At 44.5% G+C, this 16,080-nt stretch overlaps 1 protein-coding gene across 1 annotated transcript in view; it reads right to left on the bottom strand.

Moving 5' to 3' along the window:
* Nucleotides 1-16,080, bottom strand: part of EPHX2 (epoxide hydrolase 2) — a 154,315-nt gene that overhangs the window by 19,081 nt on the left and 119,154 nt on the right. The window contains exons 17-18 of the mRNA XM_073624886.1: nucleotides 15,651-15,731; nucleotides 6,007-6,065 (exon numbers count right to left, since the gene is read on the bottom strand). Of these exons, the coding sequence (XP_073480987.1) occupies nucleotides 6,007-6,065; nucleotides 15,651-15,731 (140 nt within the window). The remainder of the gene's footprint in view (nucleotides 1-6,006; nucleotides 6,066-15,650; nucleotides 15,732-16,080) is intronic.

The raw sequence follows: 16,080 nt of genomic DNA, 5'->3' as shown, positions 1-16,080 counted from the left end.
ACGATTTGTCAGAGACCTATGGTTAGTGTTCAGGTTAAAAGGATACAATATTTGTTTTTTCTCTACTATAATTTTATTTTACTACGTGGTCTATATATAAAAATGTATTAAAAATAATAATAATTATTATTATTGTATAAAAGTCACAAATAATCCCCGTCTTGTGTCTAACATTTGTAATTTTCATGCTCATCAGCTCCGTCTAGAGGCCATATTGAGATATTTTCTTGGTTGAAGTATTTCAGGAAAGTACCACATTATGGCCACCAGATGGAACTGCCGATAATAGAAAATTCACACATTACAGGGATTATTTGGAATGGTTGCGTGAATGCTTAGGCATTCACACAGCAAATTTTCTATCAATGGACCCCTATACCCTTAACTAGTTCAGTTCTCACCCCGGTACATCCCATATAAACCAGAGCAACTTTGACATTTCTGACATGAATCTGTTTATTTGGCAATAATATTATCATTACTTTAAAATAGAGTAATCCACGTATTATAAATATATAATTATATATACACACAGACTATATATATATATATATATATATATATATATATATATATATATATATATATATATATATATATATATACACACACACACACATAAATAAATATATAAATATACGTAAAGTAGTTAGTGTACAGCTTGTATAACAGTGTAAATTTGCTGTCCCCTCAAAATAACTCAACACACAGCCATTAATGTCTAAACCGCTGGCAACAAAAGTGAGTACACCCCTAAGTGAAAATGTCCAAATTGGGCCCAATGTGTCAATATTTTGGGGGCCGCCATTATTTTCCAGCACTGCCTTAACCCTCTTGGGCATGGAGTTCACCAGAGCTTCACAGGTTGTCAGTGGAGTCCTCTTCCACTCCTCCATGATGACATCACAGAGCTGGTGTATGTTAGAGACCTTGTGCTCCTCCACATTCCGTTTGAGGATGCCCCACAGATGCTCAATAGGGTTTAGGTCTGGAGACATGCTTGGCCAGTCCATCACCTTTACCCTCAGCTTCTTTAACAAGGCAGTGGTCATCTTGGAGGTGTGTTTGGGGTCGTTATTATGTTGGAATACTGCCCTGCGGCCCAGTCTCTGAAGGGAGGGGATCATGCTCTGCTTCAGTATGTCACAGTACATGTTGGCATTCATGGTTCCCTCAATGAACTGTATCTCCCCAGTGCCAGCAGCACTCATGCAGCCCCAGACCATGACACTCCCACCACCATGCTTGATTGTAGACAAGATACACTTGTCTTTGTACTCCTCACCTGGTTGCCGCCACACACGCTTGACACCATCTGAACCAAATAAGTTTATCTTGGTCTCATCAGACCACAGGACATGGTTCCAGTAATCCATGTCCTTAGTCTGCTTTTCTTCAGCAAACTGTTTGCAGGCTTTCTTGTACATCATCTTTAGAAGAGGCTTCCTTCTGGGATGACAGCCATGTAGACCAATTTGATGCAGTGTGCGGCGTATGGTCTGAGCACTGACAGGCTGAACCCCCACCCCTTCAACCTCTGCAGCAATGCTGGCAGCACTCATACGTCTATTTCCCAAAGACAACCTCTGGATATGACGCTGAACACGAGCACTCAACTTCTTTGGTCGACCATAGCGAGGCCTGTTCTGAGTGGAACCTGTCCTGTTAAACCGCTGTATGGTCTTGGCCACCGTGCTGCAGCTCAGTTTCAGGCTCTTGGCAATCTTCTTATAGCCGAGGCCATCTTTATGTAGAGCAACAATTCTTTTTTTCAGATCTTGAGAGAGTTCTTTGCCATGAGGTGCCATGTTGAACTTCCAGTGACCAGTATGAGAGAGTGAGAGTGATAACACCAAATTTAACACACCTGCTCCCCATTCACACCTGAGACCTTGTAACACTAAGACCCCTTTCACACTGGGGCGGTTTGCAGGCAGTATTGCGCTAAAAATACCGCCTGCAAACCGCCCCTAAACAGCCTCCGCTGTTTGATCAGTGTGAAAGCCCGAGGGCTTTCACACTGAAGCGGTGCGCAGGCAGGACGGTAAAAAAAGTCCTGCAAACCGCTTTTTTGGAGCGGTGAAGGAGCGGTGTATTCACCGCTCCTTCACCTCTCCTGCCCATTGAAATCAATGGGACGGCGCGGCTATACCGAGGCAATACCGCGCTGTACAAGGGATTTTAACCCTTTTTCGGCCGCCAGCGGGGGTTAAAACAGCACCGCTAGCGGCCGAATACCGCTGCAAGAACGACGGTACAGCAGCGCTAAAAATAGCGCTGTTGTACCGCCGACGCCCCCACCGCCCCAGTGTGAAAGGGGCCTAACAAGTCACATGACACCGGGGAGGGAAAATGGCTAATTGGGCCCAATTTGCACATTTTCACTTAGGGGTGTACTCCCTTTTGTGAGATTATATATATATATATATATACACACACACACACACACACACACATACATATATGTATATACAAAAAATATTGTTATTGCAAATAAAAAGTATCTTTTATTCTATAACATGGGAAAGATACATATAAGGAGAGATAAAGTTGCGGCACACCCCGAATAATATAATATGGGAAAGTTCCCCCAAAGTGTTTTTTTAGTAGTGAGATGAATAGGTAATAAGTAATTCAAAAGAAATAATTCTTTGATAAAAATGTATTGACGTACAAAATTTACCATGGTAAATTTTGTACGTCAATAAATTTTTATCAAAGAATTATTTCTTTTGAATTACTTATTACTTATTCATTTCACTACTAAAAAACCCCTTTGGGGGAACTTTCCCATATTATCTTTTATTTTATATTTTTTTTTCCCTTCAAATGATACTATAGTTAAAGTGATTGTACACCTTGTACAACCACTTTTATCTACAGGTTACCTGTAGGTGCTGGAAATATCTCCTAAACCTCCACGGTTCAGGAGATATTTACAATAAAGCCGTATGCCGATGTATACGGCGCATGCGCACTTTAGAAAGGGCAGATCGTGACGTTTCTAAAGGGGTCATGCCGTGACTGGCAGCTCCCGTGCGCATGCGGCTCCGGCCAGTCACAGAGCCGGAGTTTGTGGCCCCGGAAGGAAGAGGAGTGAAGATGGACGCTCCCTGCTAGTGGGGACAGCGGTGACATCGCAGGCTTCGGTTTCAGGTAAGTGACAAATAATGGGCTAGTATGCGATGCATACTAGCCCATTATGCTTTACCTTTGCAGGGAGATAAAGAGGAAGTAGAACCCATCAGGGTTTACTTCCTCTTTAAGATTCTGGTACCAAAGAATTGCAAAGTTATGTACAAATGAAATAAGAATCTTAAAGAGGAAGTAAACCCTGATGGTATCATTTGCTGCACGTGACATGCCAATTTTTCTTTGGCTGCACCGTGAGCCCCAGCTTTGCAGCCTGCAATAATGTATATAATATGGGACTTTCTGGAAGCCACTGCCCGATTTTGACAGGTGGCTGAGGCAAGCTAAAAAATCAACTCAACTGCCTAGTTTTTCCACCAGACAGTGCCCACGTCAGACAGGCCTGAGGCTGCCCATACATTATACCATTGTCTTGTACAGTTTTCCTTTAGATCTACCTAAACCATATAATATGAGGTCAAACCTAAACACTTTCAATGTGTATGTAATCAGGCCGGCCCTTGTACTACATAGTTGAAGGTAAGTCTAAAGGAAATTGAATAAGACAATTGTATAATGTATTGCCAATCTTAGGATTAATAGGGATTAAATAGAAACAAATGTGACTTTTTTTTTTTTAACTTTAAGGTTGCTCTAACTGACATATACAGGTGGAAGCTCATCCTTGTATCACTTTAAACTAGTGATGAATGAAACAATACTAATGTGTATCTCTATATCTCCTGTCTGATCAATGTTTATAAACAATGTTACTTTGTATCTCTCTATCTCATATCTGATCATTGTTTATAAACAATGCTTCTTTGTATCTCTCTATATCCTGTATAATCAATGTTTATAAACAATGTTACTTTGTTTCTCTCTATCTCCCACCTGTTCAATGTTTGCAAACAATGTTACTTCGTACCTCTATATCTACCATCTGAGCAACGTTTATAAAACCCCATGTTAGATGGTTCAATATATTGACAACAGCAGTACCTGCAGGTTCTGTATTTACTCGGCAACTGTCAGCTGTCATTTTGACGGAGAATTTATGGCAACTGTGTGTGTATGTGTGTGGGGGGAGGGGCAGTGGGGTAGAGGTACAGGACGTACCAAACATGTCCTTTAATGACGTTTTTTCGGAAGGGTGTAGCATGTTCAGTGTCCACAACTAGTCAAAGTGGGCCTTCAACCTAAACTAGGTGTCAAATAGCCATATACACTCACCGGCCACTTTATTAGGTACACCTTGCTAGTACCAGGTTGGAACCCTTTTGCCCTCAGAACTGCCTTCATTCTCCGTGGAATAGATTCATCAAGGTGTTGGAAACATTCCTCAGAGATTTTGGTCCATAGTGACATGATAGCATCACACAGTTGCTGCAGATTTGTTCGGCTGCACATCCATGAAGGGAATCCCTCATTCCACCACATCACAGAGGTGCTCTATTGGATGAGAGCTGGTGATTGTATTGGATGAGAGCTGGTGATTGTATTGGATGAGATCTGGTGAGTGTATTGGATGAGATCTGGTGATTGTATTGGATGAGATCTGGTGATTGTATTGGATGAGATCTGGTGATTGTATTGGATGAGATCTGGTGATTGTATTGGATGAGATCTGGTGATTGTATTGGATGAGATCTGGTGAGTGTGGAGGCCATTGGAGTACAGGGACCTCATTGTCCAGTGGTGAGATGATTGGAGCTTTGTGACATGGTGCATTATCCTGCTGGAAGGAGCCATCAGAAGATGAGTACACTGTAGTCATAAAGGGATGGACATGGTCAGCAACAATACTCAGGTAGGCCGGGGTGTTTAAATGATGCTCAATTGGTACTAAGGGGCCCAAAGTGTGCCAATAAAATATCCCCCACACCATTACACCACCACCAGCAGCCTGGACCGTTGATACCAGGCAGGATGGATCCATGCTTTCATGTTGTTTACACCAAATTCTGACCCTACTATCTGAATGTTGCAGCTGAACATGAGACTCATCAGACCAGGCAATGTTTTTTCCAATCTTCTACTGTCCAATTTTGGTGATCCTGTGCGAATTGTAGCCTCAGTTTCCTGTTCTTAGCAGACAGGAGTGGCACCCGGTGTGGTCTTCTGCTGCTGTAGCCCATCTGCTTCAAGGTTTGATGTGTTATGCTTTCAGAGATGGTATTCTCCATACTTTGGTTGTAACAGGTGGTTATTTGAGTTACTGTTCCCTTTCTATCATCTGGAACCAGTCTGCCCATTCTCCTCTGACCTCAACAAGGCATTTCCCTCCACACAATTGCCGCTCACTGGATATTTTCTCTTTTTCCCACCATTCTCTGTAAACTCGAGAGATGGTGGTTGCGTGAAAATCCCAGTAGATCAGCAGTTTTTGAAATACTCAGGCACCAACAACCATGCCACGTTCAAAGTCACTTAAATCCCCTTTCTTCCCCATTCTGATGCTCGGTTTGAACTTCAGCAAGTCATCTTCACCGCGTCTAGATATCTAAATGCATTGAGATACTGCCATGTGATTGGCTGATTAGCAATATGGGTTACCAAGCAATTGACCAGGTGTACCTAATAAAGTGGCTGGTGAGTGTAAAAAGAGAGCACAGAAGCTACCCTTTTCTTCGGTCTCTGATAGGGTTGTGTAGAGGTAAAGGGGGAGGAATCACGGCTCCGACCCATTCTCATATGTATGTACAATGCAGGTTATTTTTTTTAACAAAGTAGATCAGGAAAACCGATCGACATTCTAAGAATATCACCAGGTCTATATGAGAATATAAAAAAAGCTTTACCTGGTTCATATATAAAGAGAAGGAAAGAAGGAGGTGGGGGAGTGACTTGGTTTATACATTCTGTTCTCCTTACCTCTCCATTTGTGTCCAGTGGCCACACTCCTCAATATGCCCCCTTGTCAGATTAGGGATCTTTAAAAGAAAAGCAAATCTATTACTAGTCTGACCCGATTTACTCACTTTTATTGATTGATATGAAATTTGTGTAACACTCCAAACTCAGGTTCTTATACCGTGCCTTGAAAAAGTATTCATACCCCTTGACATTTCCACATTTTGCCATGTTACAACCAAAAAACATAAATTTATTTTATTGAGGTTTTATGTGATAGACCAACACAAAGTGGCACATAATTGTGAAGTGGAAGGAAAATGATAAATGGTTTTCAACATTTTTTACAAATAAATATGTGAAAAGTGTGGCGTACATTTGTATTCAGCCCCCTTTACACTGATACCCCTAACTAAAATCTAGTGGAGCCAATTGCCTTCAGAAGTCACCTAAATAGTAAATAGAGTCTACCAGGGGCGGCCTGTCTATTGTGGGTGCACGGGCACCACTCCCCTATACATAACCTGTGCCCTCTAGGACGCCGGGCGCATGAATTCCTATGGCGGGGGTGTTTTTTTGGAAGCACTGATTAGAACCAGAGACTCTAATAGGCTTCAAAATAGGGTGGGATTGGGGCGCAGAGCGCTGTGTCCAGAGCCCACCCAGGTGTGTTGCAACAGCGAATGAATATTCACTGTTGCAACACTTATCCTCCTCCCAGGAAATCAGGAAGTGGGTCTGATATTCGTCACCTGATTGGCTGACAGGACAGGCGATCCTATTGGACGCCTAGGAGAAGAAGGGAGCAGCTGCACAGAAGACACAGGAGGCCGCTCGCAGTTCATAGAAGTCTGCAACCCGCCGCTGCCACCGGACCCCGCCGCTGGCCACCACTGCCTGCCGGAGCCCACAACCCACCCACCGGGGCCTGCATGGGGGGGGGGGTGGTTTGCTGACTGAGATGCCATGACCAACTGGGGGGAGTGGGTTGTTTGACGCCCCCCCCGAAAAAGCAACAGAAGGGGTCCCCTAGCGGTGGAGTTTTTAGGCACATACAGAAAAAACATAAAAAAGTATATATAGTACAAATATAATTTATTAAGTAGAAACAGTAAAAACATAACAGTAATATAACATCTGATGTTTAGAATGCGAATCAGACAGTTTTACATTAATAATGTGTATACAGTGTTTGAAACAGTACTCTTGCACCCCCCATAAAAAACACCGCCTGCCACTGGAGTCTACCTGTGTGTAATTTACTCTCAGTATAAATAAAGCTTCTCTGTGAAGCCCTCAGAGGTTTGTTAGAGAACCTTAGTGAACAAACAGCATCAAGAAGGCCAAGGAACACACCAGACAGGTCAGGGATAAAGTTGTGGAGAAGTTTAAAGCAGGGTTAGGTTATAAAAAAAATTCCCAAGCTTGGAACATCTCACTGAGCACTGTTCAATCCATCATCCGAAAATGGAAAGAGTATGGCACAACTGCAAACCTACCAAGACATGGCCGTCCACCTAAACTGACAGGTCGGGCAAGGAGAACATTAATCAGAGAAGCAACCAAGAGGCCCATGGTAACTCCGGAGGAGACCAATCCTGGGCTAGAACATCCCAATAGGTACGCGCCGTTGAGTGACATTGGTGAAACCAGTCAGGGACCAGCACTGCTGGAGATGAGGGACTCTCCTAGCTGCCAGGGGAAGAACTCCTCCAGTGAGAGTGGGGGGGAAGCCAAGGGAAAGGAAAGACAGATTCTGGTGGTAGAGGACTCAATTCCTAGAAGGACAAAGAGGGCAATCTGTGACAAAGACCTGAAGCGCCGAACTGTATGCTGTCTACCAGGCGCTCTGGTTCGGCACATCACGGATCTGGTGGACAGATTACTGGGAGGGGCTGGGGAAGACCCAGCTGTCATGGTGCACGTTGGCATCAATGACAAAGTCAGAGGCAGATGGAGTGTCCTAAAGAATGATTTTAGGGACTTGTGAGCTAAATTGAGGAAAAGGACCTCCAAGGTAGTATTCTCAGGAATACTACCGGTACATCAAGCCACACCAAAAAGGCAGAGGGAAATTAGGGAAGTAAAGAAGTGGCTGAGGAGCTGGTGTAGTAAGGAGAGGTTTGGGTTCCTGGAGTATAAAAAGCAAGAAATCACGCTAATCAGTGAATAGTATAAATTGATGAGCATAAGCTAAAATATTGAGTGACAAAAACAACACATAACACAAACTGATAACAGAAAAAGATGACCAAAAATTGAACTTAGGTGCATCTACCAGCACGTATCTAGATTTGTGCATCAAATGTGCGAGTGCAAATGCTGAAAAAATTATGACAAAAAAAAAGGTCCAAATAACAAAAGTCCATAGGTAGAGTATAGAAACAAGAATCAATCCATGAGTGAAAAAATTAAATCCTTATTGAAAAAGTAAACAATCAAAAAGTCCAATAATGAATGCAAATCCACAGTGATATATAGTGAGGTTCCACACTGAAGTGATAGGTGCAATATATATATCCTCCACCACTGAAAAGTACTGCCGCTTACCAGAAAACGGTGGTCCCTTATTACAGGGGTCCACACAGGGCGAATGGCTGTAACCCCAGCCAGGATCTCACTGGCAAGCACTGGACTCCAAACCGTCAGCAGGGGCAGTCGTTCTCCTGGACGTGGCCCGGTCACTGCACACCGGATGATCTCCTCTTACTCACCACATCGCCTGCTGACCAGTCGGAAGCCGCTTATTATTTGGGTTCCTGGAGAACTGGGCCGACTTCTGTACAAGTGAATGTGAGAGATGACATCACTAGGGGAGCTAGGGAGGAGGTGGAATCCTGATGGGTAGAGCTCCAATGTGATGAAACTAAGGGGAAAGTAATACTGGGAGTATGCTATAGGCCCCCTAACCTGAGGGAGGAGGGGGAGAGGACCTGCTGTCACAAAATGGATTAGCGGCAAGGATGGGAGGTGTGATCATAATGGGGGATTTTAATTATCCAGACATAGACTGGGCGCAGGGAACCATGCATTCATCTCAGGCTCGCCAGTTGCTTTGTTTGTTTTGCAGGACAATTTTATGGGTCAGATGGTAGACGCACCAACTAGAAACAAAGCGTTACTAGACCTACTGATTACCAACAATACAGACCTGATCATAGATGTGGAAATAAGGGGCTATTTAGGAAACAGCGATCACAGGTCAATTAGCTTCAGTATAAATCACACAAATAGGAAACATAAGGGCAATACAAAGACTCTGAATTTTAAAAGAGCCAACTTCCCTAAACTACGAACCTTGCTAGAAGATATAAATTGGGATAAAATCTTAGGAACAAAGAACACGGAGGAGAGATGGGTTTTCCTTTAAAGCGGTTGTATAGTCTTTTTTTTTACTTTTACCTACAGGTAAGCCTATAATAAGGCTTACCTGTAGGTAAAAAAAATATCTCCTAAACCTTTACGGTTTAGGAGATATTCCCCTTGCTATGCGCCGCTGACTGCAGCGGCGCATGCGCACAGGGGATTCTCGGCTGAAGCCCGGCAGCTGCCGGACCTTGCCGAGTAAGAAATCTCCCGCGCGCATACGCAGGAGTGATGACATCGCGACTCCAGCCACTCACAGCGCTGGAACCGCGATACCCGGAAGACACGCCGAGGCAACATGACAGCTCCCTCGGCGTGGACCAGGTAAGATACTGACGCCTCGTTCTAAGGTAAGTATTTCATAATGAGCTAGTATGCGGTGCATACTAGCTCATTATGCCTTTTGCTTTACAGGGTTAAAAAAAAAAAAAATTGCGGGTATACAACCGCTTAAAGAGCATATTAAATAAGGGCATTAGCCAGTGCATCTCATTGGGAAATAAATTGAAAAGAGCGAACAAAAGTCCTGGATGGCTTAACTCCAATGTAAAAATGCATATAAAAGCAAAAAATACAAAAGAAAAAATACAAGGCTGAAGGATCATCATCAGCATTCACACTTTACAAAGAATACAACAAGAAATGTAAGGGTGCAATTAGAGCGGCTAAGATAGAACACAAAAGACACATAGCAGAGGATAGCAAAAAAAACCCCAAGAAATTCTTTAACCGCTTCAGCCCCGGAAGATTTTACCCCCTTCCTGACCAAAGCACTTTTCGGCACTGCGTCAATTTAACTGACAATTTCGCGGTCGTGCAACGTTGCACCCAAAGAAAATTGACGTCCTTTTTTCCCCACAAATAGAGCTTTCTTTTGGTGGTATTTGATCACCTCTGCGGTTTTTATTTTTTGCGCTATAAACAAAAAAAGAGTGACAATTTTGAAAAAAACGCAATATTTTTTACTTTTTGCTATAATAAATATCACCCAAAAATGTATAAAAAAATATTTTTTTCCTCAGTTTAGGCCGATATGTATTCTTCTACATATTTTTTGGTAAAAAAAAAAATCGCAATAAGCGTATATTGATTGGTTTGCGCAAAAGTTATCGCATCTACAAAATAGGGGATAGTTGTATGGCATTTTTATTATTAATTTTTTTTTTTACTAGTAATGGCGGCGATCTGCGAATTTTATCTGGACTGTGACATTATGGCGGACACGTCAGACATTTTTGACACATTTTTGGGACCATTGGCATTTTTACAGTAATCAGTGCAATAAAAATCCATTGATTACTGTAAAAATGGCACTGGCAGCGAAGGGGTTAACCACTAGGGGGCAATCAAGGGGTTAATGTGTTCCTTAATGTTTGTTCTAACTAAAGGGGGGAGGGGACTGTGCAGGGGAGATGAGAGATTGCTGTTCATACTCTTTATGAACAGACAATCTGTCTGTTCTCCCCTCAGAGAACCGGAAACTGTGTGTTTACACACACACATCCCAGTTCTCGGTGTGCCCCGAGCGATCGCGGGAGCCCAGCGGTGATCGCAACCGCCGGGCACTCGCAACGGCTCCGTGGGCGAGCCCTAGTGGCCGCATATGTTACCGACGTAACATGACGGCGATTCGCGCAGCCGAGCCATGTTGCCGCAGTGCAACTGTGGCGGCTGGTCAGCAAGCGGTTAAGTATATAAACAGTAAAAGAGGGAGGACAGACCATATTGGCCCCATAAAGAATGAGGAAGGACATCTGGTTACAAAGGATGGGGAGATGGCGAAGGTATTGAATTTATTTTTCTCCTCAGTCTACACGAGGGAATTGGGGGGCTTCAGTAACCAAAACTGCAGTGTTTATCCTCATGACACATCTCAGGAAGCACCTCCATGGTTAACAGAGGACAGAATTAGAAATAGACTTGAAAAACGTAACATTAATAAGTCACCGGGACCAGATGGCTTGCACCCGAGGGTCCTTAGGGAACTCAGTCAAGTAATTGCCAGATCATTGTTCCCAATTTTTACTGACAGTCTACTGACGGAATGATACCAGGTGATTGGAGAAAAGCCAATGTAGCACCAATATTTAAAAAAGGGCCCAAAATGCATCCCTAGGAATTACAGACCAGTTAGCCTAACATCAATAGTATGTAAGCTCTTGGAGGGGATGATAAGGGACTATATACATTTTAGTAATGAAAACGGTATTATTAGCAGTAATCAGCATGGATTCATGAAGAATCGTTCTTGACAAACCAATCTATTAACCTTCTATGAGGAGGTGAGTTGCCATCTAGATAAAGGAAGGCCCGTAGACGTGGTGTATCTGGATTTTGCTAAAGCATTTGACACAGTTCCCCATAAACATTTACTGTACAAAATAAGGTGCGTTAGCATGGACCATAGGGTGAGTACATGGATTGAAAACTGGCTACAAGGGTGAGTTCAGAGGGTGGTGATAAATGGGGAGTACTCAGAATGGTCAGGAGTGGGTAGTGGGGTCCCCCAGGGTTCTGTGCTGGGACCAATCCTATTTAATTTATTCATAAACCACCTGGAGGATGGGGTAAACAGTTCAATCTCTGTATCTGTGGACGATACTAAGCTAAGCAGGGCAAAAACTTCTCCGCAGGATGTGGAAACTTTGCAAGAAGATCTGAACAAATTAATGGGGTGGGCGACTACATGGCAAATGAGGTTTAATGTAGAAAAATGTAAAATAATACATTTGGGTGGCAAAAATATGAATGCAATCTATACACTGGGGGGAGAACCTCTGGGGGAATCTAGGATGGAAAAGGACCTGGGGGTCCTAGTAGATGATAGGCTCAGCAATGGCATGCAATGCCAACCTGCTGCAAGCAAAGCAAACAGAATATTGGCATGCATTAAAAATGGGATCAACTCCAGAGATAAAGCGATAATTCTCCCACTCTACAAGACTCTGGTCCGGCCGCACCTGGAGTGCTGTCCAGTTCTGGGCACCAATCCTCAGGAGGGACGTACTGGAAATGGAGCGAGTACAAAGAAGGGCAACAAAGCTATTAAAGGGTCTGGAGGATCTTAGTTATGAGGAAAGGTTACGAGCGCTGAACGTGTTCTCTCTGGAGAAGAGACGCTTGAGAGGGGATATGATTTCAATGTACGATCATCGGGCACGCGCATTGGCTCCAGGGACACGCTGCGTACGTAGTTTAAGGTTAAACCTCTTTTAATGAGTGGCCACGGATCTTATTAAACTCCCTTCTGCGAAAAAGTTTTATCCCTATTGTGGGGTCACCAGTATAGTATTTATAAATTGAAATCATATCCCCTCTCAAGCGTCTCTTCTCCAGAGAGAATAAGTTCAGTGCTCGCAACCTTTCCTCATAACCAATATCCTCCAGACCCTTTATTAGCTTTGTTGCCCTTCTTTGTACTCACTCCAATTCCAGTACATCCTTCCTGAGGACTGGTGCCCAGAACTGGACAGCATACTCCAGGTGCGGCTGGACCAGAGTCTTGTAGAGCGGGAGAATTATCGTTTTATCTCTGGAGTTGATCCCCTTTTTAATGCATGCCAATATTGTGTTTGCTTTGTTAGCAGCAGCTTGGCATTGCATGCCATTGCTGAGCCTATCATCTACTAGGACCCCCAGGTCCTTTTCCATCCTAGATTCCCCCAGAGGTTCTCCTCCCCAGTGTATAGATTGCATTCATATTTTTGCCACCCAAAACATCCTGCGGAGAAGTTATTGCCCTGCTTAGCTTAGTATCGTCTGCAAATACAGAGATTGAACTGTTTATCCCATCCTCCAGGTCATTTATGAACAAATTAAATAGGATTGGTCCCAGCACAGAACCCTGGGGGACCCCACTATCCACCCCTGACCATTCTGAGTACTCCCCATTTATCACCACCCTCTGAACTCGCCCTTGTAGCCAGTTTTCAATCCATGTACTCACCCTATGGTCCATGCCAACGGACCTTATTTTGTACAGTAAACATTTAGAATGGTATAGTCAAAGTCCAGGCCTAAATCCAATTGAGAATCTATGGCAAGACTTGAAAATTGCTGTTCTCAGACGCTCTCCATCCAATCTGACAAAACTTGAGATATTTTACAAAGAAGAATGGGCAAAAATGTCCCTCTCTAGATGTGCAAAGCTGGTAGAGACATCCCCAAAAAAGACTTGCAGCTGTAATTGCAGTGAAAGGAGGTTCTACAAAGTATTGACTCAGGGGGGGCTGAATACAAATGTACCCTACACTTTTCACATATTTATTTGTAAACAAATTATCATTTTCCTTTAAATTCACAATTATGAGCCACTTTGTGTTGATCTATCACATAAAATCCCCAAAAAACTACATTTACAGTACGTTTTTGGTTGCAACTTGAAAAATGTGGAAAGTTTCAATGGGTATGAATACTTTTTCAAGGCACTGTATGCAGAGCACAACCACAAACATGTCTGGGTTGCAATGCAGTGTGGGTGCCTCAGCCTGAGAGACAGCCCTCCTGATTGGCTTTCAAAGGGCTAGGCCAGAGGTGGCACGGCATTTCAGCAATGCGTCGCTATGCTGAACCCCCTGTGACTTCAGTCTCCCTCTCTTTCACAGTGCCTGCTTTACAAGCACCCTTGCCTTTCTCATGCCGCTCAGTGTCTCTGTGCCTAAGCACTCCATGTCTGCAAGTGTGTTCGGGGCGCCCGTGTCTTCAAGTACAACCCTGTTTGCCCAGTGCCTACAAAGGTGCTCATGTGCTTAAGGTGCCTCTAAGTGCGCTTCTGTACTCCCTGTGTATCCAAGAACACTTTTGAGTGTCCTCAAGTGCATCCAGGGTTTCCAAAGCACACTTTTACTGTGCATCTGTGCACTCTGTTTCCAAAGTGCTTATGTGTACCCCATGCCTCCAAGTGTGCCTTGTGTCCTCAAGTGCTCCTCAAGTTTTTAAGTGCACTTCTGTGTACCCTGTGTCTCCAACAGCGCTGGTTTGTGCCGTGTCTCCAAGAGTGCTGCTGTGTGCCCTGTGTCTCCAAGAGTGCTGCTGTGTGCCCTGTGTCTCCAAGAGTGCTGCTGTGTGCCCTGTGTCTCCAAGAGTGCTGCTTTGTGCCCTGTGTCTCCAAGAGCGCTGCATTGTGCCCTGTGTCTCCAAGAGCGCTGCATTGTGCCCTGTGTCTCCAAGAGTGCTGCTTTGTGTTCCGTGTCTCCAAGAACGCTGCTGTGTACCCTGTGTGTCCAAGAGCGCTGCTGTGTGCCCTGTATCTCCAAGAGCGCTGCTGTGTGCCCTGTGTCTCCAAGAGCGCTGCTGTGTGCCCTGTGTCTCCAAGAGTGCTGCTGTGTACCCTGTGTCTCCAAGAGTGCCGCTTTGTGCCCCGTGTCTCCAAGAGCGCTGCTTTGTGCCCCGTGTCTCCAAGAGTGCTGCTTTGTGCCCTGTGTCTCCAAGAGTGCTGCATTGTGCCCTGTGTCTCCAAGAGCTCTGCATTGTGCCCTGTGTCTCCAAGAGCGCTGCTTTGTGCCCCGTGTCTCCAAGAGCGCTGCTTTGTGCCCCGTGTCTCCAAGAGTGCTGCTTTGTGCCCTGTGTCTCCAAGAGCGCTGCATTGTGCCCTGTGTCTCCAAGAGCGCTGCTTTGTGTTCCGTGTCTCCAAGAGTGCTGCTTTGTGTTCCGTGTCTCCAAGAGTGCTGCTGTATACCCTGTGTCCCCAAGAGCGCTGCTTTGTGCCCCGTGTCTCCAAGCGCGCTGCTTTGTGCCCTGTGCCTCCAAGAGCACTGCTGTGTGCCCTGTGTCTCCAAGAACGCTGCTGTGTACCCTGTGTGTCCTAGAGGGCTGCTGTGTGCCCTGTGTGTCCTAGAGGGCTGCTGTGTGCCCTGTGTGTCCTAGAGGGCTGCTGTGTGCCCTGTGTCTCCAAGAGTGCTGCTGTGTGCCCTGTGTCTCCAAGAGCGCTGCTGTGTGCCCTGTATTTTCAAGAGTGCTGCTGTGTGCCCTGTATCTCTAAGAGCGCTGCTGTGTGCCCTGTGTCTCCAGCCCTTAGATATGGTGGCTGCATTAGTCTTCTTTGGGCTTATTCCCCTTTTTCACCTGGTGATCCTGCCAGTAACACACTTCCTGTCATAGGATGACAATGCTCATGGTACCATATCTATGGAAGAGCAGCATTGTCACCCTAGGACAGGAAGTGTGTTAGGGCTATCTCTATAACATGGAAGGTGGGGGTGTTCTGTAATCTACAGAGATAGCTAATAACCAATAGTTAGCAGGGTCAACAGGTATTTTCTTGCACTTATTGAACATATATAACGAAAATTTCAGCTCACCCGATTTTCCATGCCGGTGGTCATGGCAGGCAGCAGGACAAAATCCCTCCCGGCTGTTACCATCAGTGCTGGCACCAGGATCTTACATAGAAATAAACAGCGGTCGTTACTATAGAACATAGACATGTGTACTAAAACTGATGCATATATATAATACTAGAATTGAAAAAAACAGCACGCTTATTTATTCAGGCAGAGCAAAGACCTTTACTGCATATAATAAACTGCCTTCTTAAAGAAGAACTCTGGGCAACGTGTGGTTATAAAGCCTGCTTTACTACCCAAGGGATGTGGTGGGTATGTAGGTCCCACATTGCTCCTAAAGGAACCAACTTCCAAGCAGGATAGTATCATCCTATCAACCCAGTCCAGGACGTATTGTTAAGGATTCTAAAAGTGGAGGATATGGAAGGGTATGTAAAGGGGGCAT

Source organism: Aquarana catesbeiana, linkage group LG04, assembly GCF_042186555.1.
Source record: "Aquarana catesbeiana isolate 2022-GZ linkage group LG04, ASM4218655v1, whole genome shotgun sequence".
NCBI lineage: Eukaryota > Metazoa > Chordata > Amphibia > Anura > Ranidae > Aquarana > Aquarana catesbeiana.
Note: the sequence above shows the minus strand (reverse complement) of the source record. Positions and strands in the feature narration are given on the sequence as shown.